The 26,977-nt window shown below is 50.2% G+C and overlaps 1 protein-coding gene across 3 annotated transcripts; it reads right to left on the bottom strand.

Annotated features, from left to right (window-relative positions):
- Positions 1 to 2,089: 2,089 nt before the first annotated feature.
- Positions 2,090 to 26,745, bottom strand: SLC22A5 (solute carrier family 22 member 5). Of its 3 annotated transcripts, XR_008556377.1 has the most exons (11): positions 26,054 to 26,745; positions 19,615 to 19,718; positions 13,679 to 13,833; positions 12,541 to 12,712; positions 10,446 to 10,572; positions 8,324 to 8,424; positions 6,265 to 6,479; positions 5,208 to 5,390; positions 4,088 to 4,223; positions 2,604 to 3,726; positions 2,090 to 2,443 (listed from the first exon to the last, which is right to left on the bottom strand). XR_008556377.1 is itself a non-coding variant. In XM_008142499.3 (10 exons), exons 1-10 carry the CDS (start codon positions 26,447 to 26,449, stop codon positions 3,639 to 3,641), a joined length of 1,677 nt encoding a protein of 558 aa, XP_008140721.1. In that variant the 5' UTR covers positions 26,450 to 26,745; the 3' UTR covers positions 2,090 to 3,638. The 3 variants fall into 3 exon arrangements, 2 of the variants coding, with proteins under 2 accessions (XP_008140721.1, XP_054573788.1); XM_008142499.3 differs by having other exon boundaries at positions 2,090 to 3,726; XM_054717813.1 differs by lacking the exon at positions 10,446 to 10,572 and having other exon boundaries at positions 2,090 to 3,726; positions 13,660 to 13,833.
- Between the last annotated feature and the right edge of the window lie 232 nt (positions 26,746 to 26,977).

The following is a 26,977-nucleotide window of genomic DNA, read 5'->3' as shown; positions in this document are numbered from 1 at the left end:
TTCACCATCACTTAGACTAGGTGTTAAGCAGGATAATTCTCTTTGGCAAACATAGCCCTTCTGGAATTCATGAGAGTGTTCAGGGAGCTCTGATGGAGACAGAAACTAGTTCCTAACAATAGGAAAAGATTATGGGGTAAACCCTTCTTTACACATTTGTTTTTTTTAATCTGTCCCTCCACCTCCTTTGCATTATCCTTATTATTCTATGGGTATCTTGGCTTCTAATTCTTAGAGGTATTAACTGAGCACATTACTCACCAACCATTCCTGTGATTATAGGTTGTGCACACCTCTCTTCCTGAGAGGAGATCCCTGATCAGGATAACTTGGTCAGTCATCCCAAAGCCATGGCTCTGATAGAAAAAACCCACACAAGAGCCCAGGAGGCCAGGACAGAGGCCTCGGATTTCCTGACACTTGCCTCTGCCCAGGGAGTAGTGACTTGGGCTGTTGTTCCCATGGTGAGAGCTCTGAGCATTCAGGTAATTGGTCAGGCTTACAAGGCAATATAATTCTTAACGGCCATTTTGTCTGCTTCCCGGCATAGGAGAACAAAGACCAGGAAGACTTGTTGGACAGGAAATGCTGGACACGAGGAATCAAACCACCTAAGGAACTAAAACTGCCAAGAAGCACCCCATCGCACATCCACATTCCTGTTGACCCAAGCCTACCAACCAAGCCCCCAAATCCCACTGACGACAAAAGCTTCCGGCCAGTGGCTGCATATAAGGACCAGACTCCAGCTCTTAGGGCTGCCATCACTGACCCAATACTCTGTGGCTCGGTGCTATGCAGCCCTTCCCTTTGGACACCCCCATCCCCTTTTCTTTAAATAAATCCAATTTTTCTTTATTCACCGTCTAGGATTGCTATTTAGCCTGCCTGCACACCACCACCTTGAACCTTTCAGTAAGTATGATTTTTGCTCCCAGAGGGCCACAAATAACTGGAATCAGTGGCACTGAGGATAAGAAAGAAAACTCAGAAACTCTTCACTCATGCAACAGGAGAAAGGGCAGGCAGGACCGTAATTCATATTCAGGAGCCACCGTGCAGTCAGTTAATCAGGAACCCAGCACAGGACCAGGTCTGAGGAGAGTGGAGGAGCCAACAGTGTTAGGGACGATGAGCTTCCTTCTGTCCCACCTGAGTTGTTTTGTTATGCATCATGCCTTTTTAGTTATCTATCCCACACTGGAGCTACCTACATGTTCTAGCACAGATTGCCCTGTGACACAGTGTGTGTGTGTGTGTGTGTGTGTGTGTGTGTGCGCGCGCGCGCGCGTGCCTTGTGATACCTCTTGCTTTCTTCCCAGGGGACAGAACCTGCTTGGGACTTATGCATGTGCAACTTGGACTTGTGGGGAGCTGACGTGTAGGGGGCTGCTTTCGATGAATGGATGGGGGACGGAGACCAATATATAAATGCTTCCCCCTTTTATCTACGTGCAGATAGTTTTGAGACAGATTTCAGAAGGCTCCTCAGATGTTCTGGATGGATGGAGCGGTGCCCTTGGTGCGGGCCAACCTCTCGCTCCTTCCCTGTTTCCTCTGCCTGTCCTTTACTCCTGCTTCCTGGAATCTTGTCCCCAAATAAACCATCGGACTGTACAGGAGCACTGGCCTCAGGCTCTGCTTTTATTATTATTTTAAAAAATATATATTTTCATTGATTTCAGAGAAGAAGGAAGAGGGAGTGATAAGAAACATTGATAATGAGAATCATTGATCAGCTGCCTCCTGCATGCCCCACAGGAGGTATTGAGCCCGCAATCAGGCATATGCTCTGATCAGGAATCGAAACTGTGACCTTCTGGTTCACAGACTGATGCTCAACCACTGAGCCACGCCGGCCGGGCTCGGGCTCTGCTTTTAGGGGAAACCAGGCCAAGACACCTGTGTAAGAAGGCTGGCTCAGTGCATTGTCAGCAGAGGGAAGGTTTCTAGCTCACAGGGATTAAGTCTTAGCCCTAGAGGCTCATCACAAGCCACTGCGAGAATCAGGCGAAGGTGACACGGAAAAGTCAGGTGATGGTGTGGCATGGCTCACCAAATTGTGGAAATAAAGGTTGTGGAGAGTTGCTATTATTTAAAAAATCATTTTATTTATTAAAACATCTTCATTTTCCAAGGCACATCAGTAGCTTTCCCAAAAATGTTGTTTTTTAACCAGGTGAAGCATATGCTGCAGGAATACCACGGTAACAATCAGAAAAGAGAGGACAATTACATGGAACACAAAATCTCTCCCAATGTCACATGACTGAAGTGAGCAGTTCTGAAAGACTGTGAACATGACTGAACTTTCTTCTTCGTAATTTCCCCCATGATTCGGCGTCACAAAAGGAACCCACACAATGACATCCGTTTCACACTCAGGAGTGCTAGTGGGAAGGCCTTGCACAAGTGGCAACTGCAGACCTTTGCCAGAGTGATTCTGGGTTGAAAAAAAAAAAAAAAGACACAAACCAAGAGACTAAGGAACCAGTCTTTCCTAAGTCTATTCTGAAGATCAAGTAACGTAAGGAGAAAAAGACATAACAACACACAAACAAAATCCATATTATAGTTTTAAGAGAAGAGACAAGTTTGCTCACCTCTCTTTCTCACTGATACACCTCCTGCACACCATACATGGACATCATAATAGTCAGGAGGTTTGATTCATATGGTTCATATGGCATGAAAACAATAGTAGGTTCAAGGATGCATTTGTTATGGGCCTGGACCAGCCCAGTGCTTTGATCAGATGTAAACAAGTCTACCCAGTAATCACACTGAGTGGTCCAAGAGCTCAGGGTCCATGCACTTGCCCGTGTTCTTTACCTCTACGTCCCCTCATGTTAATTAGTTGTAGGTTTCCCCACACCGAGCTCTCCTGCCCTCAGGAAGCAATAATCCCAGTTAATAACCTTTGTAACTGAGGAAGTGTGAGAAGTCAAACTCCCTATAAGATGATTTCTTTTTGTTAATCCTCACCTGAGATATTTTTTCCATTTATTTTTAGAGAGTGAAAGGGAGAGAAGGAGAGGGAGAAACATCAATGTGAGAGAGACACATGGACTGATTGCCTCCCTCAAGTAACCCGACGAGGGCTGGGGATTGAATCTGCAACCCAGGTACGTGCCCTTGACCAGGAATGGAACCCAGGACCCTTCGGTACGCGGGCTGATGCTCTAACCATTGAACACACCAGCCAGGCTGAAATGATCTTTTCCCCTCTAAAGTGCACCATTAGAGGGAATCGGAGAAAATATTTAGGGGGTGGGATTTAGACCTCCAGTTTTATTAGGGGGGGCCTTTTCAAGAAGTCTGAAATTAAAATGTAAATTTAGCAGATGCCGTTCATATTCTTCTAAATCCCAATGGTTCTAGTTCACTTCTTAGGAAGTGCCCCATCCACCATATGTTAGGACTTCTCTGAAGTTGTCTGTCAGCAGCCACGGTGTCGCTGGAGGGAGGGTGGCGCTCTAGGACCGCACGCAGCGCTTAGTCCAGGTGCCCATCCGCGAGCATGTCAGACAAAGGGTCGACAGAATGAACAGCAGAGACCCTGTCACTGAAGGACTCAGCGTCTACAGTTTCTGACAAGACCAGTGTTTCCTCTTCACTTTCTCACTCACTCGAGGTTGTTAGAAGGCTGTGCTTTTAAGGACTGTGGGGCTTTCTTCATCATCTTTTAACATCCTTGTGTGGCTTGGAGTTTGCCTGTATTTTATTCTATCAACACAAGCAAAACAAATGTTAGTAACAAATCTTAAAAGAAGATGTCCACCCGTCTTAAAACAAACAAACAAACCAAACCTAGAACTGAGGCTATCTCGCTAGAGGGAAAAAAAGAAATCGTACAGCAGATTCTGCAAGGTTTCTCCTCGTCTTTGCACTATCCCAGAGCTGCTGTTGCTGTGGAGATGGACATGGTGACATGGTGATCTGGGTCAGGACAGAGAGGATGGAATGTAATCTCCTTGCCATTTCTAACCCTCTAGACCAGTCCATGGCGCTGGCAGGACTTTCGGGGGAACTCTCTGCCAGGCCCAGACCCAGTGTGCCAACATGGTGAAGAAGGAGGCCTCCTTACCCTTTGACTCTTAGCATCTGGTCAATGGTGTCTGGGAGGGGGATGCCGAAGCTCTCTGGGAGGAACAAGGTGAGGATGGCTGTCAGGATGGTCAGACTTCCCATGAGAATGTAGGGCAGGAAGCGGTCGTAGGCACCTAGGGTAAAGCAGACAGAGCCCCAAGCCAGGGTGCAGTTAGACTTGGTCCCCTCTATCTCTTTGAGCTCTCAGGACTCTCTAACGGGGATCACCTGCCCTCTCAGCCTTAGTCTGAGCTGCCAGGATGGGGTCTGGCACCTAGACAGGTCTCAGAACCCAGAGTTGGCACCGGCATGCCCAGAGGGCCAGGAGTGCCTCATGGTGCAGGGGAGGGGAGGGGAGCCATGATGACTATGATTCCTATTTCCCAATGCTGGGTTTCCAAAGAAGGCAGGATACTCATCCAGGGTCACGAATAGCTCCCCCTCCTCCTCCTCTCCAGATGTGTTGCAACCCATTCAATTTGCCTACAGGCCAAGCAAGGTGTTTCTGCTTGTCAGATCTATGGAGCATGTTCACCAAGCATTCTGGGTACTCTCAAGGTGGGTGCACCCCTCCCCAAAGATGTGCCAGCAAGGGATGCTCAGGGGAAAGCAGCTGCCAAGAGAAAATGATTTTGAGGAAGAGAAAAATGGTGCCCTGCTACAGAGAACGGCAGGAGGCGCACCATCATACAGAATTAAACCACTGTGTCACATGCTCTGAGCCGCACAAATTCAGCTCATCAGCCCTCTTGAATGACATCTTTCCCTCTCCCTGTTCCTTTTAAATTCTGATTCCAAGAAGAGATTCTCCAATTAAGAATATTGGCTCCCTAAGCCACTCTGTAGTTTCTTAGGATAGCGGGATTCTGTTTGCTGATGGGAAGCTAAAACAGGAACAAAACTCCCTACTTTTCTGATCAATTTCAGGCTCAGCTACAAGCCAGTGCCTCTCCACAGCACACGCACCTGGACAAGAACCTTCTCCAGGCACAGATCCAAGATTAGATGGATCCCATTTGCTGTGTGTTTTCCCTTAGCAAGCCGCCTTCAGCTCGCATTCCAGCTCACCAGTGCTTCCGCCCCATCGCTCCCGCGTGCCCTCGGCCCACGGGACTCACCAAGGTAAATGAAGTAGGGAGATAGGATGCTGCCCAAGCGGGACGCCATGGAGCTGATTCCCACGCCCATATTTCTGACCACGGTGGGATACAGCTCAGCTGTGTACACGTAGACCATGGAAAAGGCAGCAGTGACTCCAAACTTGCCCACCATCACCAGGATGGTGGACAAATAATACAACTCTGGAGAAACAAAGAGAAGAAGGTAGGAGAAGGCACCAACCCAAGGTACACTGCTGTTGAGAGTTTCAGGTTTTGTTGTTTTTTTTGTATGAAACAAACATACTTTATCCTTTTTTTGTGGGGCTGGCAGTTTCTATAGCTTCCTATTGTGGGATAAGGGGCTACAGCCAAGATATCCCTCCAAATTGTTACTACTGAGAGGATGAATGGGTTACTCCAGCACAACGTTTGCTGTGAAAGGCTAAGGGACGGCCCAGCTATAGCAACCAGGCAGCCTCAACTGCCTGCCTCATTAGCCTTTTATTGCAGTTTTTATCCTTAGATACAAGCAGTAGGTGAGTAATCTTGGGAGGACACGTGTGTTTACATTGTCCTCTAGGCCAGGGCATCCAGGGATTAAGCATAAGGATTCCAGCAAACACCCGTGGGTCTGCACATGCACAGACTTGTTTGGAAAGGTCAAGGAATAACTAGGGGCACCACCTTCGACACTCCCCTAAGTCAGAATTCTGAAAAATAGGGCAGGCGGCCTTCCACACACTTCCCTGTTCTCAGAATGTCCTCCTTAAAAGCTTTCCAACCAAGTCTCATGCTCCCCCACAGAGAAAAACAAATGTGCACACACGAACTTGAGTCGAGAGTAAAACTAACCGCCAGCACCCCCTGGCTGCTCTGCCCACTCCACACAAGCCCAGGCCATGAGGAGTGTCAGGTCTCAGAAGACCCTTTCTCTTGATTCTTTTGGCCAAGAATGCAGATATGCAGGTGAGCGGTGGTGGCATTATTTTATTCCCTTCATGAATTGGGGGAGACAGCCTGGTAGAGGCTGAGTGGCTCAGCGAAGACCCCGGACGCAGACGCACATGCTCCCTACCTGGGGGCACCAGCTGCACGAAGAGGAGGACACTGCCGCCCAGGAAGAGGGCGGTGGCCATGGAATAGCGGCGGGGCAGGTGCCGCAGCAGCAGCCAGGCCAGCACGTACGCGGGGACTTCCACCACTGCCGATAGGAAGCAGTTCACATAGGCGTCACCGTGCAAGTTAGGGGTGTCCAGGGAGAGCCCGAAATAGCCCACTGCTATGGTCATCCTGCAACAGAGCACAGAAGAAAGCTGGAGGAGCAGCATCCACCTGGGGCCACCAACAGAGGACCTTCCAAGTGCAATAGATGCAGGGACTTCACAACGACCCTTAGGGGAGGGCAGCAGATTGAACACAGTCTCTGGCCCAGTGTATTTTCAGAGGATCCCAAACAGCAAAAAGACATACAATTGAGACAGATTTACTTGGTAAAAACAACAACAACAACACACACACACACACACACAATGAAAAGACAAAGAAACCCATCTCCAACCTGCCTGTCGGCTTTAGAAACCCTAAGCTGAAGCTCTCACTAAGCCAACTTCCCGACTCTCTGAACCTCCCCAAACCCAGCAACTACAGAGGAGCTGGGGAGTGAGAGGAAGCAGACAGCAAGTGGGGTGGGAGAGGACTGGAAGGATAAGATCATGGTAAAGCATTTGGAGAAAGAGCCAGAGCAGACCCCCTGTGGCAACCAGCCAGGAAGAGGCTGGTCAGAAGCAGCGAACCCAACACCACCTACTCCGGGAGGAGAGGGAGCTCCTGATGGCAGGGTCATGTCGGCTCTCATCTGCAGGCCGCACCCCCCACCCTGGCATCCCTGTGCCCAGGGCATTCTCTCTGTCAGACTGGACCTTTATGGTTAGACTGGACTCATCTGCAGGGTGAAACCACAGCTGGTACAACCTGGGAAAGGGGCAGGAGCAGGAGTTCCTGGGAAACCCAGAGCTGGAGGTGTGCCGGGTGAACAGTGGGGGTGACTGGCAAGTCTATGGCACACACTGAATGCTGGCACTGTCTGAGGCCGATCCCGGGGGAGGGGCATTGCCCTGAGGGATCCTGGGCTATTTCTTGGAAATGGGTGACTCATCATCTCTAGGGAGCAAAATGGCTGGCTGCCCAAAGACTGGCTGACTCGTAGCTGTAGAGACTTGAGGTGAAGTCTGCCTTCCTCACCCAGCAGGATCAGGTGGTGGCTCTAACCCCAAGCGTCTGCGGCTGAGCAAATGCTCTCCGGCAAATCAACTCCCTTCCTGACACACTTGGTGAAATGCCTCGTTAGAAGGAACTGGTAAGGACATCGAGGCTGTGGCCCTCTTCCAGGACACTCTCCAAACATCCCAGAAGGAGGGATCCTGCTTCCGCACAGACTCCCAGAAAGTACTCAGCAGCCTCTGTAACTGAAAGAACATGGTGTCTTCACTTAGAGCCTTCCTTAGCCACTGCCTGAAGCACAAGGGACAGGAACAACTAAACTAGGACCCGGCACGAGCAAGGATTCGCCTCAGGACCTGGAGGGATCCTCAAAGGTCCCATATTCCCCCCCCCCCCCAAACCCCCACAACAGTTTCCATTTCCTTTTCTGAGATTCCATCAAGAATCATGCCCTAGCCAGTTTGGCTCAGTGGATAGAGCGTTGACCCTCGGACTGAAGGGTCCCGGGTCCAGTTCTAGTCAAGGGCACATACCTTGGTTGCAGACTTGATCCCCGGCCCCGGCCCTGGTTGGGGCACGTGTGAGAGGCAACCACTGATGTGTCTCTCTCACATCGATGTCTCTCTCTGTCTCTCCCTCTCCCTTCCACTCTCTCTAAAAAAAAATCAATGGAGAAATATCTTTGGGTGAGGATTAACAAAAAAATAAAATAAAATACCTTAAAAAAAAGAAATATGTAAAAAAAAAAAAAAGAATTGTGACATGCTCATTTCTTTGATGGCAAGACACATCCCTTTTACTTTCTGATGACATGGCCTTTCAGTTTTGGACTAAACCACATTTGCCAACGAGAAGGGCATGACGGCCACTGCAGAGGCGTTGCGTGGAAGCCTCCGACAGTCTCACTTACGCACCACAGAATTATGGACATGATGGTGACCATTCGGATGTTTCGGGTTCGGAGCAGATCCAGAATGCTGTGGGACTGCGGCTTCTGGGAGCTAAGGTCTTGTAGCTGCAGGAACGAAATGACAAGAATATAGGAGCGAGAGCAGGTCGGAGATTCAGAGATCCAACAGCATGCCTGAAACCCTGGCATCTTCCTCTCCGAGTTGGGGAGGGTTTTGTCTCTTTCTTAAAAGGAAGAGTAAATACAGTGACTGCAGCTTGGGCAGCACAAGGCTTCCCCTGGCCTTGTCAGTACCACGTTAGTATCAAGAATGAGGAGGGAAAGTGAGCAACCAGTCCCTGAGGGGTGCAGCCAAGGCAGGCCCTGGCCCAGGGAGGCGCCCTCACAGCACCGCCCCGGTCAGTGGCCACGTTCCAGGCAGGCAGGCCTCTGAGCATTCCTTCCCAAGGCTGGATCCCTGCCCTCTGGGTCAGAGAGAAACTGGCTGTGTCGTTTATTGATCTGCTATTTTAGAAGAATTAATGTTTTGAGTCTTCATACCATGTAGTCTCTGGTCTACTTCCAAAAACAAAAACATTTCAGATAGAAAAACAGGAAAATTGACCTCAGCTTCACCCAGGGTGACTTCCTATGAAATTCGGCATAGCCAAGGACATTAATAAACCACACGTCTAAACACACTGATGTTTCTTTCTTAAGCAAACCCAGCTTCGGAGCTTGTTTTCCCAGAGTTAGCAGTTCAACAAAAGGTCAGCTTTAGACTTAATGGATCCCCTGAATAGTCTCATTTCCTCAAGGATGCCAGAGGGACTCTGGGCTCACCCAAATTGACCCCTCACCGAAAAGCCACCAAAGCTGCTTCTCTGAAAAGCCCTCTCTGCCACCCACTCCTGCCCTGCCCTTTGGCATCACAGGCCTTTCCGACTGTGCTGGGAGGAAGCGGTTGCTGGGCCACCACTCGGCTGTGAGGCTGGCAGGGCTGGCGGGGCGCCAGCAGCTTCTCTGCTGCGTGTAACTGGTCTCTTTCCCAAACCCCCACTCGGCATCTCTGAGTCCCGAGTGTCTCTAACGTGCCTTCCACACACTTCAGCATGACTGCTGGTGGCTGTTCTCACAGCTGGTCCCCTATCGTCCTGTCAGATCAGACACACATTCCAGAACTGTAGCAGCCAGCAACGACAACGTCTGGCCTCTTCTCACTGTCACGAGACTGAAGAGAACTGCCTGCTGCCGAGGGTGGAAGCTCTGGGAGAATAGGAAGAAGCAAGACCCGGGAATCAGGCAGGGCCAGGAGGTTACTCATGGCATGAGAATGGGGTTTGCCGGGAGGTGGGGTAGGGCAAAGGATCGGACACCACAAAGGACCTGGCTCCAAGGTCACGCAACAACTAACCCCAGGAGGAGATTGAACACTTCTAACTCCAAAACTGTGTTTGCTTCATATTTTACATACTGTATTATTTTTTTACAATTGGAGAGTACTTAGCCCCTTACTCATAAAGAGTGCTTATGGTTAAAAGCAATGATAAGATTATATGATTGCCTAGAAAAGAAGTATATAAAGTATGAAAACCTAAAATCCACAAGAAAGGTGAAGAGATTTAGGCAGTTAGCACCTTCTTCTCAGCTTCTGAAATTTTTCATTTTTATTGTTTCAGAGAGGAAGGGAGAGGGAGAGAAAAACATCAATGAGAGAGAATCATTGATCGGCTGCCTTCTGCACTCCCCCATAACCCAGGCATGTGCCCTTGAAAGGAATCAAACCCAGGACCCTTCAGTCTGCAGGCCTATGCTCTATCCACTGAGCAAAACCAGCTAGGGCTTTTTAATATATTTTTATTGATTTCAGAAAGGAAGGGAGAGAGAGAGAGAGATAGAAACATTAATGATGAGAGAGAATCATTGATCAGCTCCCTCCTGCAGAACTCCTCCTACTGGGGACTACTAGTAAGCCCACAATCTGGGCATGTGCACTGACCAGGAATCAAACTGTGACTTGCTGGTTCATAGGTCGACACTCAACCACTGAGCCACAGTGACTCGGCTGAGCTTCTGGCCTTTGTAATGCTGCCCTCAAACCATGGCACGGAGACCCTCCCACCAGCTAGCTCCCATACAGGGCTTACCTCGCTTGGTTCAAAGATGGCTGAGGGTGCAACAATCCCGTTGATTTTGGCAGCCCTATGGATGATAACCTCTGCCTCTTTAAATCGGCCCTGAGAGATGAGCCATCGGGGGGACTCGGGGATGAACCTGAAGTACAAGAAGCAAGCTCACTGAGGCATTCCTGCTTAACAGACCAGATGTGGAATGGGGTCCAGGTGGGAAACGGGGCCTCAGAACCAGAGCTAGGTGTGGGGAATATTTGGTGTTTCCGAGTCAGAAGCAAAGAGATGATCCATGCCACACCCAATAAGAACCTGAAGTGTGAGCTTTCGAGTACACTGGAGTGCACAAAATTTGGAGAGTCCTGCTCACCATGATGGGATGCCTCCACTGGCTGGCCACCTCCATTTCTGAGGAGCAGTGGTGCCACCTGCTGGATGTTAAGGAGACCAGGCAAGTTGGGCTCCTGAAGCCTGGCTTGTGCGTGAGCTCCGCCCAGCCCAGCTCCTTGCCCACCTGTACTCCTCTGCTTGTTTCTGGCATCCACAGAAGTTTCTACACTGGCCTCTTAGCCTCTAGTTTTTCCTCATCTCCACCGGATTCACCCAATTGACGTGTCAAACTCTCTACCTACACTTACTAAGGCATCTGGGTGCTTTGAGAGTATGTGGATCTTAGTTTCTACCTCACCAGGTAGCCCCAGCCCTTGGGTCAGGACCAGGACCCATGCTGAGCTCTGTATCCCTTCCCAAATGCCCTGGAATGTTCGCAACATGTGGGGCAGTGCTCTCAACATCCCCACCTGCAAAGGGCGATTCCCGCCTCAGCCCCTCTGCTGTGTTCCCTCCCTTGGTAAGGAATGGCCTCCTTTCTGCCCGTCCAACTCCTCTGTGTTGGAGGCTCCGATGGAGCCTGGCTTCTTCTGTGTAGCCACCCTGGGCACTCTCGCTTCCACTGCTCTTCCTCTTCTCCCCGTGCCTGTGTCATGGAGCCGTGGCGGCAACACACAGCCAGAAGCAGGGCCTTAGCTGTCTAGTCTGTAGACGGATAACTTCCTGGAGGTCAGGGAGGACCCCATCATCTCGCAGAGAAGATGCTCATCTCTCAGGGAAGATGCTCCTTCTTCCTCTCCCTGAACGCTGAATAACCCAGCACGGGGCTGGGAACAAGCCCACTGATGTCTGGAGATTTTGTTTTGTCTTTGGCTTTTCTGAGTGTGGACACAACATTCTAAAGTAACTTACAAATACAGCGGGACCTTTGTTCTTGAACTTAATTCATTTTGGAAAGCTGTTTGAGATGGGATTTGTTGGAAAACTGAATCATTTCCCCCCATTAGAAATAATGTAAATTGAATTAATCTATTCCAAATCCCTAAATGATTCTGTTTTAACCTTTCTTACATGTACTGTTTAATCTATAAACAAACACTTCTTAAATTGATCCAACCACACCCTACTAGCCTTAATGGAATCCCTTTCAGCACTAGTTCCATGGGTGTCTGACAGGAAGTAGGTATGCAGCATCTTCACTTTTTCACATATCACTGTCTCCGAAATATTGTCAGCAGTTCACTGCTTTTTGCTTTTCGTTTATCCAAATCAACAATACTTCTTTTACCTCTTCAATCCCCTATGATTGGAATTTTGTGAGCACTTTCACACCCTTAGCAACATTAGCACACTTGACGGCATCTTATATATGTTTTAAAAGTGTGCTAGTTGTCCAGCAACAAAAGCAAAAAAAAAACAACCCACAAAAAGCCATGAAGATATTCACAGCACCACTTCCTGAGGTGTTAACAACAGGTTTAGGGAGATTTAGTGGTGAGCTGACCCTCATTCTCTCCTTTGTGTGTGGCTGAGAGAGGCTTTTGCCATACTGATGTATCAGCACGAAAGGGTTGTGAGGTCAAGAACTGAAGTTTTGAAAAGGGAGACATTTCTGCCCCTCCCCGCACCCCCAACAACTTGGCTGAGAACAACATTTGACCGTAATTTACACTTCCTGTCTCTGGGAGCCCAAATAGGGATTTGTGGGTTGCTGCTGCCCCCTAGTGAAGCCAGGTGGAAGACGGAAGATACCCAGTTGGTGTTTACCCCAGGGCATACTCACCACCAGAGCACTGCGCACAGCAGCCCGGGCAACGTCAGCGCCAGCAGCAGCATCCGCCAGTCTCTGATGAAGTAACCAAACAGTGGCAGCAGCATGTAGCCAATTGCATAAAATATGCACACTCCTAACGTAGAGAATATAATGCGAATGGACTTGCCAAGAATTTCTGTTCCTGTTCAAAGCAAGGGAGGAGTCATGTTAGCATTTTAATTTAGGTTATTTCCCTATTAATCTTCTCTTGTCAACATAAAGGCAAGAAAGCCGCCAGAATTATTTCTAAGTTTCTAAGCCCTCGTGAGGGATGGGATTCTGAACTCAGCCCCGTCTGACTATCTGCTGGGCGTGCCTCATTGTGGCCTCTCGGTGACAGTTCTCTCATGAAAATTTCATCACTTCCTGAAGCCATATGTTAAAGATGCCACATTAGGCCTCAAAATGTAATCCTCACAGGAGGAAGAATTCATTAAAGGGGAAGTCATTACTAAGACTGCACAGGCTGACTGTTATCCTTTAAGGAAAAAATATTCCTTTAACTGTGAAGAGAAAGAAATAATCCTTTCAACAGTACAACCGAAAGACCAATACGCTAGAGTTAGATTCCTCCAAACAGTGAGACTGGTAACTTCAGTGAGAAAGGCAAAAGTCCCGCAGTGTGAATTCTTAATTAAAACCCGAAGGTCACATGATGAAAGCCTGATCCTACCAATTCATTCTTGCCAGTCAACATCACTGGCCGGTGTTTTGCAGGAGGCCATTTCTTCATTGGCCTTTGTTCCTCATGTCATACTTCCCTCTTTCCTTAGCTACCTCAGCCCTGGGCAGTGGCAGGCCCTTTTTGCTGGATGGAGGATCTTGGGTAAAACGGCTGTCAAGTCCTAATAAGACCAAGGAGCCACACCTCGGAGGCCCGAAGAGAACTGGCATACAGCAGTTAGGCTACGTGCTGCTGGGGACCCAAGGCTGGGTACTTGGTGGACTCAGATTCCCTGCCTACAAATTGGGTTCTCCAAGAAGCCCTGGTTGGTGTTGCCAGAGACCACTTCCCCTTGAGGGACATCACAGATGTCTCCAGAAAGTGGGTGGTGAGATGATGGTGAAACACAGGATCAAGTACTCAACTCCAATTTGATGGCCATACCCAGGACAAACGCTGCCACATAGTTGGAGATCTGGCCCATGCCTACAAGGACAAACAGCACGGCAAACATCTCAAAGTTCTTGGAGAAGATCTGCAGGAAGCTGAAGCCTGTCTGCATGGCCATGGTCACAAACAGCACGTTCTTCCGACCAAACCTGGGAAAGAAAGCAGAGTGAAGGAACCAGCAGTGAGAAGGCGGTAGGAAGGGGCTCCACCAAGAGGAGCTTTCTCCAGGACCATTCAGGGACTGGTCGTGGACAGTACTGCTAGGGTACCAGTCTCCCAGTCCCTATGCTGTTATCCTCCCACCCTCCACAGGACCAATGTGCAGCAAGGGCACCAGGGTGGTCCCAAAAAAAAGATGCTTATTAAAAAATAAAAAGATGCTGTTTCTGCCCTCAAGGAGCTTATAGTTTACTAGAGGCCCGGTGCACGAATTTGTGCACCAGTGGGATCTCTCGGCCTGGCCTGCGGGATCAGGCCGAAACCGGTTCTTGGACATCCCCTGAGGGGGCCCAGATTGGGAGAGGGTGCAGGCCAGGCCGAGGGACCCTACTGGTACATGACTGGGACTGGGGAGGGACACGGGAGGTTGGCCAGCCAGGGAGGGACCGCAGGAGGGCTCCAGGGCATGTCTGGCTCGTTTTGCTCAGTCCTGATTGGCCGGACCCCAGCAGCAAGCTAACCTACCAGTCAGAGCGTCTGCCCCCTGGTGGTCAGTGTATGTCATAGTGACTGGTCGACTGTCTGCCCTCTGGTGGTCAGGGCACATCATAGTGAGCAGTTGAGCAGCCTTAGCATATCATTAGCATATTATGCTTTGATTGGATGAATGGATGACCACTTAGCATAATAGGCTTTTATTATATAGGATAGGTAGTGAAATAGACAGTGATCACTTTAAAAAATCCTCACCCTAGGATATTTTTTTATTGATTTTTAGAGAGAGAGAAGGGAGAGAGAGAGAGAGAAACATTGATGTGAGAGAGAAACATTAATCGGTTGCCTCTCGTACGTGTCCCAACCTGGGATAGAACCCACAACCTAGGTATGTGCCCTGAATGGAATTGAACCTGCAACCTTTTTGGTGCACAGGACAATGCTCAACCAAGTGAGCTACCTAACTGGGCAGTGATCACATTTTAGTCAAATAACCACATTACTGAAAGTACGGTTACACACTAAGGTAGGTGCACTGAAGGATCAGCACCCAGGTCCCCCAGGGTACAACAAAGGAACCTACCCTGGACTGGGGGTAGGGGCTGGGGATGTAGGCATTCAGGGAAGGTCTCCCTGATGATGGGACACTGAGATGAGGCCCTAAAGAAAAGTACTTGTTGTCAAGGGGGAGTAAGGATAGGGACCAAGCTTCCAATGATATTCACAATATAGCGAAGAGACCATTAATTACATGAGAACACCTTTTATTTAGCAATTTTTAAAATACATGTATTTTTATTGATTTCAGAGAGGAAGAGATAGGGAGAGAGAGACATAGAAACATCAATGATGAGAGAGAATCACTGACTGGCTGCCTCCTGCATGCCCCCTATAGGGGATTGCAACCTGGGCATGGGCCCTGACCGGGATCAATCCTGAGACCTTTTAGTCCAAAAGCCAACGCTCTATCCACCGAGCCAAACCAGCTAGGGCTATTTAGCAATTTCTGATAGGTACTCTGAAGGAAAGGCACAAGGCACAAGGCACAAGGAACCAGGGTAATGTAAACCAGGGACCCTGAGTTAGCCTGCAAGGTCAAGGAAGGCCCTGGAGGCAGGTTGGTTAAGAGGAGAACACACAACTGTGGCTGGAGTCAGCTGCTCACCAGGAGACTGCAGAGTGGGCAGGACCTACACTGCACAGGCCTTGCAGCCACATTGAAGAGCTGGTGCTTCTACTTACTGCGATGGGGGTTGTTTTATTTGTTTGTTTGTTTTGGGGTGGTGGTGGCTAGTGCTACTGGCATATAGTCGTAGACAGAGGCCGGAGATGATCTAGACATCCTAAAAAGCCCAGGATAGCACCCCACAACAAAGAATCCTCTGGCTCAAAACGTCAATAGTGTGAAGGTGGGAAACCCTGACAGTAGAAGGAGACCTTGTTTCCCCCACCCACTTCCGGCCTTTTCTTGATACAGAGCACCCCACTGGCCGTCCAAGGGCAGCCCCTTATTGCAGGCAGAGCTGTAACCTCCATCTCTGCCTTCTCTGCCTTTCCCGCCCAAGGGCTTCCTGGGATGATGGGGAAGAGAAAGATCCAGGGAACCCTGACAGAGCACCAGCCCCTTGGCAGTCCGGGTTGGGCCCAGAAACACTCACGTTTAAAGTATGTCAACAAAAAAGTAAAATAAATAAAAAAAAATATGTCAACAAAACATCAAACATATACATGCCTACAAAACCAGGAAATACCAGTCTACTTCTTCCCAGGGTTGTGCCTCTCATAATTCATGCACATAAAACTAACTCAATGCCAGATAAAAGGCTTTAACAATCCAAGACTTTTTAAAATTTAAATTCTTTATTGTTTAAAGTATTACTTATGTCTCCTCCCACTTCCCCGCCCCCCATTGACCTCTCCCCGGCCGCTCCCACCCTCCAACACATGCCCTCACCCCCTTACTGTCTGTGTCCATTGGTTATGCTTATATGCATGCATACAAGTCCTCTGGTTGATCTCTTACCTCCCCTCTCACCCTCCCCTGCCTTCCCTCTGAGGTTTGACAGTCTGTTCGATGCTTCTATGTCTCTGACCCCAAGATTATTTGTATTGCTCTTGAATTTCAGCCTTACTTATTCATGAAGGTTAAACCTTTGTCCTACATAAAAAGTTAATACTGGTATCCTAGACAAGTTGAGGTAATGAATCTATTGCACTTAGGTAATTTGTCTGACTTAGGTTTTGAAATGGTTGACTTAGAGGTAATGAGAAGAGAAACTGTCCACTCTACAGAGCCCTGGGCCTCCCGTGGGGGTGCAGACAAGCTTGAGGGGTGGTGCTGAGGGCTGACGGTATGGGCTACAACCAGAACAGCCGTATTTCTAGCTATTTCATTTACTGGATTCAAATGATCCTACTTAAAAGAAGTCTGCTGACAATTTTTTTTTTAAGTTTTGAAAAACACTGTACTAGCACTTCTAAAGACTAATGTAGTCCTTAAGATATTCATTACATTTATTTCTGTTTACTTGGATGATCCTTTGGAACTTAAACACTTTCCTCAGGTAATCAGGGTGTTACACGGCCGTCAGGTCCTTAGGCTATCCCACAAAGACCTGCCTAACCCATGACACAGTTGATCTAGAAAAATGCACTGAGTTTCAACTCTGAGCTTGGGGTATCTTCTCCCTGTTTATATCGAAGTAATTACTCTGAGTCTCAGCTGCCACTCAACTCAGAGAGAGAGTATTTCCCACTTGGAGAGCCTCTAAGCTCAGTCCCCTCTTCTCACTCTACATTCTTGCCAGGTAATCCCATCCATGTTTGGGGCTGTGATGAGGGTTCTATGAGCTGATAATTCCCAAATGTGCTTCTTCAGCCCAAACCTCTCATGGAGCACTATGTCCATATGTCCAACTGCATACTTAATTCCTCCACTTAGGAGTCTCATCATCACCCCAAGTTCAGTATGCTCAAATTGAACTCACCATCTTCCCCTCTCCCGGAGTTATCTGTCTTAGAGAAGGGTACTGTCACCTATCCGGTTGTGTAGACCAGAAACGGTCCTCTCCTCATTTCCCTCATCCAACCCATAGCCAAGTCCTGTTGGCTTTACCTCCTACCACTCCTCCCCATTTATACTACCTGCAGTCTAGTCCAAGCCACCACCATCTCCTGCATAAATTATTGTGTTAACCTCTTAGTCAGTCTCTCCACAATCCCTCTCTTGCTTCCCCCTTCAATCCTTTCTCCACAAAGTTTATCACATAATCTATTAAAAATTGCAAATCTGATTATGTCATACTCCTGCTTTAAAACACTCTCAATGGCTCCCCAATGCTCTATGACTAAAGTCCAAGCTCCTAACTATCACTTGCTACTCCCATCTGCTCTTCTGCTTGGGCCTCTGCCTGCCTCACTGCTCATCTCTAACCACTCTCCACGTCTCCACCACGGAGGACTTTTTTTCCAATTTCTAACACATGCTATTATGCCTTTTCTTTAGTCTAGGCTTAAGTTCATGCTGCTCTCTTGCACCCAGAATGCTTTTTCCTCCCTCCATTCCCATAGCTGGCTAATTTCTACTCATCTTTCAACTCCCAGTGCATGCTTTGCCTCCTCGGGGCAGCCTCTCCTGGCCCTCTCTGTCAGACTCTCTTAGCATCTGCACATCTCCTCGGTATCACTTACTACCACCGAGGATAATAAGTGCTCCCCTCCGCTAGTTGTTTAAGACATTCTGCCTTGCTCGGAGGCGAGTTCCAGAAGAGCAGGGCTCACGCAACACAGAAGATCAAGACTACCTGGGCCCAAATCCCAGGTCAGCCACTTGCTGGCTGTGTGACACTGGGGCAAGTCCCTGCACTCCTCTGGGTTTTATTTTCCCCATCTGTAAAATGAGAATGCTAATACTTCCTGCTTCACAGCGTTATGAAGATTACATCAGTATTATTGTTCACTCAGTACAGTGCTCATAAGAGTGTTTGGCACATACTAAGTTCCATGTGTTTGTTAAATATGTATCGGTAATCAGCGGATGTTTGTTGCTAGATGAAGGCTATGGGGAAGCATAGGACCTTCCCCCAAAAGGACAAGTGTCTATGGCTCGTCTGGAATCACCAGTCAATGGTGATGGCCTACTTAACTCTTAATGCTCACTGGCCACTACAGGAATTTGTCCTTTTTTTTTTTTTAAATCGCTGGATGATATTCTGGAAAAGACAAATCTAGTGAGAAATGCATGTATTTTTTCATGAGTAAAGATTCCTCAGTTAAGAACAATAATCCATAGATGTAAACATGTCAACAGATCACCCTGAATCAGTGCTACAGAATGAAATGGCTTTGTTCTTATGTAATAGGACAGTCTAATCCTGAGCTTCTCTATTCGAGGCCCCAACCAGCTGGGACGATGCTGGAACTCCTCTCCACTGGGTGACACAGTGCAGCCCAGGACTTTGCTGAAGGCCACTCTACTTGCCCTGGGCTTCTCCAACAGACCCCACAGCTCTGGGGTAGGGAGATAACATAATGGACCCCTCTGCAAACGTCACAGAAACTCCGGACCTCTCTAAATGCTCACATGTAATCTCTAAAATTGTGCCTGTAATGTCAAGAGTACATGAACTCCCTAAGTCATGAATGGACCTTGAGTTAACAGCCTTGGAATTCCATAAATAATCTGATTATGGGTGAAAATAGCGCATTTTCTGCCTGTTGTGAAGTAAGGGCCATAACCACAGGCCTCTTAGCTAAGGGGCATCAGTCCTGTGGACACACGTTCTGCCTATCACGTCCTATTGGCTACTGATATCTCCTCTTACCTTGTAGAGAAAGCAGTGGTTTGGCGAATACAGTAACAGCCATCCATGGTACGCCTTAAGACCTACAATACAGTGTGTGTGTGTGTGTGTGTGTGTGTGTGTGTGTGTGTTGTCTACCTCTCCCATGCTTGGGAAGATGAAAGAGTCATGCTCACCTGGGGAGGGACAGCCAGACTAGTGCAGAAATAAATCATGGCATATTTCCTGGTCAAATCCAGCTGATCCTGCATGGATACACTCAGCTCAGGTTGTTTTGTTTGACAAGAATTAGGGAGAGGAGGTTGCTGGCTCTCTTTACTTGGTGTGGTGTCCGTACTATAGATCAGGCTTCCCTTTCTTTTAAAATGCAAGGCCCTGGGCTGAAAGCACTTGAAGTCATGGGCCAGGCACACACATACTCCTTACTCAGTGCTGGGGCCCCCTACTTCTGCAGGAGACAGACACCCACCTTACCTGTCTGAGAGCTGCCCCGAAATGAAGGAGCCTATCAGCACACCCACGAAAAACAAGGACACCGTGAGCGGGGCCTTCCAGTCGTCATCACACACCAGGTTCCACTGTAAGAGGAGCAAAGGGATGTATCACTCACTTCTATTGAAAATGTTTTAAGTTTAAACTCTCCTGGAAAATGAAATCAGAACATCCTGCATTCCTGCGCTCCGTTTACATGACTATGTGGGTGTGAGTCTGTTTAGGCAGCAATGGCTGACCTGGGCAACAAGGCAGGGAGCAGGCTCCCCTCACATGGAGACTGGGCTCCCTCCCCGTCTGGTTTTTCATAGCTTTGAGCCCCATTGTTTTGCTTCTAATTCGAGGAAGGGAGCGGCAGGGAACAAGTACTCTGCCCATGTTCCAATCCAAGAGAAGGCAAGGCCTCTCGTGGTCAGTTTGAAGAATCTGGGCAGAGCCCAGGGCTGTGGACGGGCAGGGAACCCTCTCAGTGGGGTTTGGGTCATTGGCAGGATGGCACGGGCGTGGTTCTGAGCAGGGCTCTGGGGCTCTAAGGGTCAAGGCATCCATCCGGCAAGGAACAGAGGCCAGGGGGCCTGAAATGCACCATCTGGACCTGTTCCTTCAGCTCCGCTCAGGTCCCCACCCTGGGCCAATGACTTCTCGGACCTTCTGGTGATATTTAGAGCTGGGATCCCTGATGCTGCATTAACACTAGCCCTGATTACAGCCAAGAGTTCTGAGCTGGATGTCAGGAAACTGGGGTTTAGCTTCTAGTCTACTGTTAACTGGTTATCCAACCTCAGACAAGATTTCCCTCCTCAGTTGTACCTTACTTTCGATTTTTGTAAAACAAGGGTTGGGGTAGGTAACAGGCTACATGGCTTGAGTTTCCCAGCACCCAATATGTAGTTTTGCCTATGGTTACCGTAAAAAGAGGTCTGCGGGCTTGGGGAAGCAGCTGAACTCTCAGATGTGAGGTCGCTCCAGCCTAACCAGGAGCCAAGAGGAGGAAGAAAAGCCAAAACAGGAAGCTTGGTGGTTCCCAGGAAAATGTTTCCCAGAAACAGAGAGATGGCGCTCTGCAGTCCCCAAGCAGGCCACCTGCCAGAGCATTCTTGCTTGCCTGACGCCAGGCTGCTGGCCTGCCCTCCATGGAGTCTGCAGGCTCCCCAGCAACACAGAGAAGCAGCGGGAATGTGTGGCTCCCAAGAACAAAGCGTGTCTTCCAGGCTAAGTGACAGAGGGAAAACAAGTCTACTTCTCTGCTCTACTGGGCAATGTGTGCACAGTCTCCGGGCCCCTTAGAGGGGTAGGAGCAGCCCCACTCTGGACAAGAAAAATCCCTGCAGCTGTTGATAAGGATGGCTCAGCCACACAGCTGGCTCTCCACTCTGGCACTTTGGCTGGGCTGAGAATTGGGGTGGTGACCCCTACCCCAGGGGAGAATTGGGGGTCTCCAATTCCTGTATCTAGAGGAACTCCAGGCTAGCTTTCAGACAGGTAAGGTGGGTGTCAGGAGGTCAGAATTTCAAAACACTAAGGCTTGAACGCTTGGGTTATGGCAGCCTTCCTATATCTGCAGCCTCAGTGGTGCCAGTTCCCAGATACCCCCTTCCAGACATGGCTGCTAAAGTCAGGACGGGAGCGGCAGGGGAGAGAGAGCTGAGGGACTCGGTGATGGGTGCTAGTCCCTGGGTATTAGGGAGGGTGTGAGGCAGAGCTTCAGGGGCCAGATGGTGGCTATTGCTGCTCTTGAATGCGATGGGCTCTATTCCCAGCTAGCACGCATTACGTTTGTAGCAACAGAGGTGAAAAAATAAAGACTCAGTAGCTGTTTCTCAACCGGTCTCTTGTGAGGGTTAGGGACTAATATAGCTGAGCTACACTAGGAATCCATGGGGGCTTCTGCAGTGAGTTCTGGATAGTCCCCCCAGCCCATGTCAGGTCCCCCAATATAGATAGGCTTTTAGAGAAATCTGGACTGGCAAGGAGACAAGGTGACTAATGCTCATGTTGGGATAGATCCCCAGATCATGTCTCCAGCTCCCACAGCTGCCACTTGGTTCAACCTGTCCTTACTCCGGGCAAGTGTGTAACTCCCTGGAGTAACTGGGCTCTCAATCCACCACTAACAATTCTTGACAATTCTCAGGGCCTGGCTTGGGCCTTCCAAAGGCAAACATGGGCTAACACTTCCTATTGGTCACATGGAGGGGGGGGGGGCGGGCTGTGTGTAGGGTCAGGACAGGTAATAGGTCTCAAAAAATGATCACAGGGGCAGGCACGGTCTAGGTCCCAACTCGCCAACCTATCCACTCACCTGTCAACTGGTCTTGGTCTGCAGTGGCCTTAGAATTTGGCCTGAATCCTCCTTGGAAGGAGGGGTGGGATGAGAAGGGGTGGGATGATATGCACAGAGGAATCCAGTGTTCCTACACTGAGCTCCTGGCTCCCCGAGCCATGACTAAAGCAGCTCCAGACCAGCTCACTGACGCCTCCACTTGGTGCACTGGATGGGCTGTACTGGCTGTGAATAACTGCTATCAATGTTAGGACTAAAGGTGTGGATTTAGGATTCAGGTCCTGAGTCTGGGATCGTGACTCCTCTGCTGGATGAGCTATGAAAGGGGAGTGTCTGAGGACCCAACCTGAAAAAATCTGAGAGCGATCCTGGCATTGGGCCTAGACTAGCTATCCTTCCTGGTAAGCCTTTCATATCCTGGTAACCCTTTCATATCCATGGAAGTTTTCATATTGCACACTTAGCTATATACAGTTCATGTCACTTATACCTCAACAGAGTTGTTAAAATTTTTAAGAGAGAGAAGTATGTTTCTTGTATGTAGTATGTAATTGGTGCTGCTTCTTGGTTATAGAAAATAGATTCTAAATGTTCTTACCTAGAACTAAATGTTCTTGCCTGTGAGTTGGCTAGAGGGGAAAAAGATACAGGGTCTGTGCCCATGGGGCAGAAGCTCTTCCCTGAGATGTACCTAGCCTGACTGCTTCAACGGTCAAATACATTGGTAAGAATCACTTGTTGCTGAATGCCACGTATTCCTATACACATTTAGTTCGGCTTCCTGCTGCAATTAATGACAAATCCTTGCCCCGAGGCTGGCAAGGAGAAGAATCTGCTACCATAACCTCTATAATGCCTGGCAGTGCCCTGTACAGGTGAGGCTCAGTAGCTGTTTGGTAGATGGGTGAGTGAGTGAACAGATGAAAAAAAAAGGGCTGTGAATCTTCCAACATCATAGAATCCTTTGGGCTTGGCTGCCCAAAGCCCAGATGAACCCTGAACTTTGATCTCTAGAGTAGATTTTCTTTGCTTCCTCAGCCCCTTCCCTGAGTCAATTGTCAGAACTTTGACCCAGAGTGTGGGTTCTCAGCCATCTAGAGAGGGGCTCAATCTGGTCACTCGGGGCCACGTGGGTCTGCTATGACTGCATGCACACAGGGGGCCTCAGGGGACCCAGCAAGGGTCTTCTTTGGTTTTCCAGAGCTACCAACAGGGGTAAGGGTCTGTACTCCCCTTGAGTCAGCAGGGGCATAGCGGTGAGGCACAAGCTCCAGGTCTGTCCCGACTGGCCACCCAGAGTCAGCCCAGCCCCACATCCCCGGGTGATGTGGCCTTTCCTTCAGGAGACGTGGCTTGTGGATAACAGTGGGGGCTCTCCTACCTTACAAGACTATCTGTGTGTGACATACGGCTGACAGAAAAGCTAGTCCAGAGAAAGAAGCTTTCTGGGACAACAGGGAGAAAGTCACAGTGCTGCCAAGGGCTGGGGCAGGGGGCTCCTGGGCAGCAGAGCCAGGCAGAAGGCAAGGGGACAAAGAGGACGGCCAGGCCTTGGCTGAACAGACTCCAACTCATGGGTGTAAGAGCTAGACGTTTCTAAAGGAGTTTTTCTGGCTGCAGACTGGGCTATGGAGACACCAAAAAGCAGGAGGCCCAGGCAGTGTCAGAAACCACCCAGGTTCTCAGAGGAGGGGGCAGTCCTGAATCAAGAAGCACTCCGGGATTGGAGCAGCACAGCAAGGTGGGGTGGCTGACTCCCCAACTCCAGGGATGACTGAGGGGCCGGAGAAGGGGCCAGTCTGGAAGCATGTGGACCACCAAACTGTTCCCGAAACGTGGGAGAGCGATCTCATGTCACAGTGTCCCCTTCTTTCCGCCAAGCCCAATCCCTTGCCACGTGCCCCAGTCCGTGGGATGGGAGGTTACATTTCCTTTAAAATATTTCAGTCAATGCTTTTCAATCACTCTCAAATTTCCCTTCTGTGAATTAAATTATCCTTTTCCTCCTCAATTCTCAAACTTTAGAAAATATTTCTTAAATTATTCATTAATCCATTCAACAACCATTTTCCTGAGTACCCACACTCTGTATCCAGCATCATGTTAGGACCTGCAGGAGAAGCAAAGATGTAAATCCAACACCAACTTTAGTACTTACACATACACACTTTAATTTCAACCAAGGCAAAAATCACACAGGAGACCTGAGGTTTTCATCTTCTGTTGAAAAAAAAAATGACTAAGAATTCAGTATCAGTGTACCTCTACATACGATGTGGGGCCGAGGGCAGACCTGGGGACTGGCTGCAGTGGTCAGCATGCCAGGTCCGAATTGAAGAAAAAAAAAAAAAATGGCCTTAGAAAAATGGAGTCAGAATGTTATTGCAACAGCTTGAGGCACAAGCAGCTCTGAATGTCAAGTCAGGCATTCCAGCATCTTCAAACAAAGGGCTAAGTAAGGCATTAATTTGGCCTCCCAGCAAAGACGGACAACCTGTCAGTAGGTGAAAGGGCACACAGCTCTTATGAAACTGCTAAGACAGTAAAAGACACAGGCTAAATATGAAAATGAAAAAGCTGACATTGGCAGCAACTTAAGCTAAGGACCCTTCTGGCAGGAGCTCATCAGTACCACCACCGCTCTCAACCCAGGGCAGGACGAAGGCAGTACAACAAGAGCGGGTGACGAGAGTGAGTCAAGGGATACCAGGGGTCCGGGTCAAACCCGGAGATGCCACGAGCTTCTTCTGACTTCCCCTTTCCGTGAGCAGCTAGCAGCAGAATTGGTAGGGACTCCTGGGTAGAGGACAGCTTCCCTCCGTGGCCTCTGCCTGCCACCAGACGGGCAGTCCCGGCTTTCACAACTCTCCCTGGCTCCCAGGAAGGTGACAGACCTGCTTGTGAGGCTAGGACTGAGGGTCTGTGATGACAGGAGGCTGTGATTCTCCCTGGAATCTTGGGCCACAGAGCACAGTCAGCTACCTCCATTCAGTGTCTCTCTTGTCAACACCTCGGGACACCAGGATGATGTCATGTCACTAGCTTTGAGATCCCAGTGGGGATCCCCTTCAGGCCCCTCCCTCTGAACTCTGCCTTCCTTCTCGGCTGTTTCTTGCTCTTTCAGACTTTGCATCTGCTGAGCTGAGCACCCCAGACTCACGGAGAGGCCTCCTCTTTCAGGAAGCCTTCCCTAATCTGCAAATCCCGGATCCTGCCGTCCTGGCGCCCGTCAAGGAGGGCTCTCTCACTGCCCTGCTTGCTTAGTTGTGCTGAGACTCCAAGGAGTTAGTGCCAGTGTCTTAGGAAGATGCCAAGCACACCCACACTCATCCACGAACATCTTGTTATACGTTCCGTTCTAGTGACGAGGGGGTGGCCAGGGGATAGACAAAGCCACCCCAAAACAAGAAATCCAAGGTGGTGGGGAACGAGAAAGGTTTCTCGCCCACTTCTATGAACGACAGCTGTATGCTCTGTGATAACATTTCTGGTCAATTAAGTCACTCTGCACGGGTCTTCAGACGTATGGATCCTAACAGGCTGATAACCAACTATCGGTAAAAAGTAAACAATCCCTTAGAGGGCATGCTCAGACTGTCATTTTGGGGTGAGGGTGGGTGGGGAAGGAGTAACTGGAAAAGGAAGCAAGAAACAGTTTTATACACATGCTACCCTTAACTTTAAAAGTTCAGGAAAGAAAAGGAGCATTTTGTCTCTCTCCGCGAACAGATGCCAAGAGGCTGGCAGAAAAACGGCGACGGGCCCTCGTCCCAAGCCCCGGATCTGCTCCTCAACACTCTCATCCCAACGAGAGGAGGTCTTTGCCCACTCAGGGCCTTAGAGCACCTCGTGCGGGCCGCCAGGGCCTTCTGGGCTCCCTCCCCAAGCTGGCCATCGGGACAGACAGACGGGGAGTCAGATACTCTGTGAGAGGGCATCTCTGGCTGGAAGTCACCGCGCAAAGCGTCCCCAAGCCACCTGGCTGGAGGATGGACGATCATCACCAGAGTGTAGCGTGACGGGGGAATGGGAGTGACAACAACACGCACTTTGCCCAGGTGAAGTGCGTGAGCTCAAAGACTGCGAAGGACCTCCCCACACCCCGGCCCTCGGTCCCAGCGCGGGGCTGGAACCCACCTCGGTCACGATGGTGGACAGGTAGACGTCCTGGCTGAACTCCCAGCCATCCAGGCAGTCCTCCTGCTGCAGCTTCTCCAGGTCCACGTCGCGCCCCGGCTCCAGCCCGAGCGCCGAGAAGTTGGCGATCGCCGCGAGCTGGTAGCGCCGGCAGTTGTGGGGCACCTGGCGGCCGTCCTGCAGCCGGAGCAGCGGGGCACTGTGGTTGCGCCAGGCGCTGCTCAGGTTCGCGGAGCCGGGCACCCGGCAGCGGTGCTCGGGGGTCGCGGTCAGGAACACGGCGGACATGCCGTTGAAGCCGTTGGGGATGATGCTGGCGCTGAGCAGGAAGAAGATGAGGCGCTGGAAGGGCCCCCACTCGCCCAGGAAGGCGGTCACCTCGTCGTAGTCCCGCATGCCACCCTCAGCAGCCCCCAGCGCGCGGCGCGGGGTCGCGGGACACGGAAGCGCGCAGAGGCGGGGCGCGGAGGGCGTGCGCGCGTGCGCCTTGGGACTCCGCCGCGCGACCGACCGAGGGACCGGCCGGGTTACGGTCCGCCGACTGAGCTGCTCGCGAGCTCCCGCCCCGGAGCGGCCCTGCCGCAGCCGCAGGCCTGACTTAGAGGGCGAGGCCGAGGAGGGCCCTGGGGTTGGGCCGCCAGGCCCACCCCGCCGCCCGCGGTGCGGCGCCGGCGGAGGCGGGGCTGAGGCCGCGCGTGACGGCAGGTGGGCGGGCCCGGCTGCCGCGCGCACCTGGGGCTCGGCCCGAGGTCCCGGCGCGCGGAGCCCCGGCGCGGGTTCGGAAGGCGGCGGGCTCCGGGCCGCTGTGTCCGAGCCAAGCTCGCGGGCCCCGCGCGGAGCCGGGGGGGGAGGGGACGCGTTGGCGAGCGGGCGGCGGGGCTCCATGACATATTGAAACTCCCGCCCCCACCTCACAGCTTCTCG

Source organism: Eptesicus fuscus, chromosome 6 (assembly GCF_027574615.1).
Source record: "Eptesicus fuscus isolate TK198812 chromosome 6, DD_ASM_mEF_20220401, whole genome shotgun sequence".
NCBI lineage: Eukaryota > Metazoa > Chordata > Mammalia > Chiroptera > Vespertilionidae > Eptesicus > Eptesicus fuscus.
Note: the sequence above shows the minus strand (reverse complement) of the source record. Positions and strands in the feature narration are given on the sequence as shown.

Excerpts from the sequence above, each read along its gene's own strand:
- SLC22A5 (XM_008142499.3), bottom strand. The coding sequence starts at position 26,449 with ATGCGGGACTACGACGAGGTGACCGCCTTCCTGGGCGAGTGGGGGCCC. Across the intron at positions 12,713-13,678 it reads TGTGGCAGCGTTTGTCCTGG|GAACAGAAATTCTTGGCAAG; the intron begins GTATGGCCATCA and ends TGCTTTGAACAG. Across the intron at positions 5,391-6,264 it reads CGTGCAGCTGGTGCCCCCAG|AGTTGTATTATTTGTCCACC; the intron begins GTAGGGAGCATG and ends TTGTTTCTCCAG.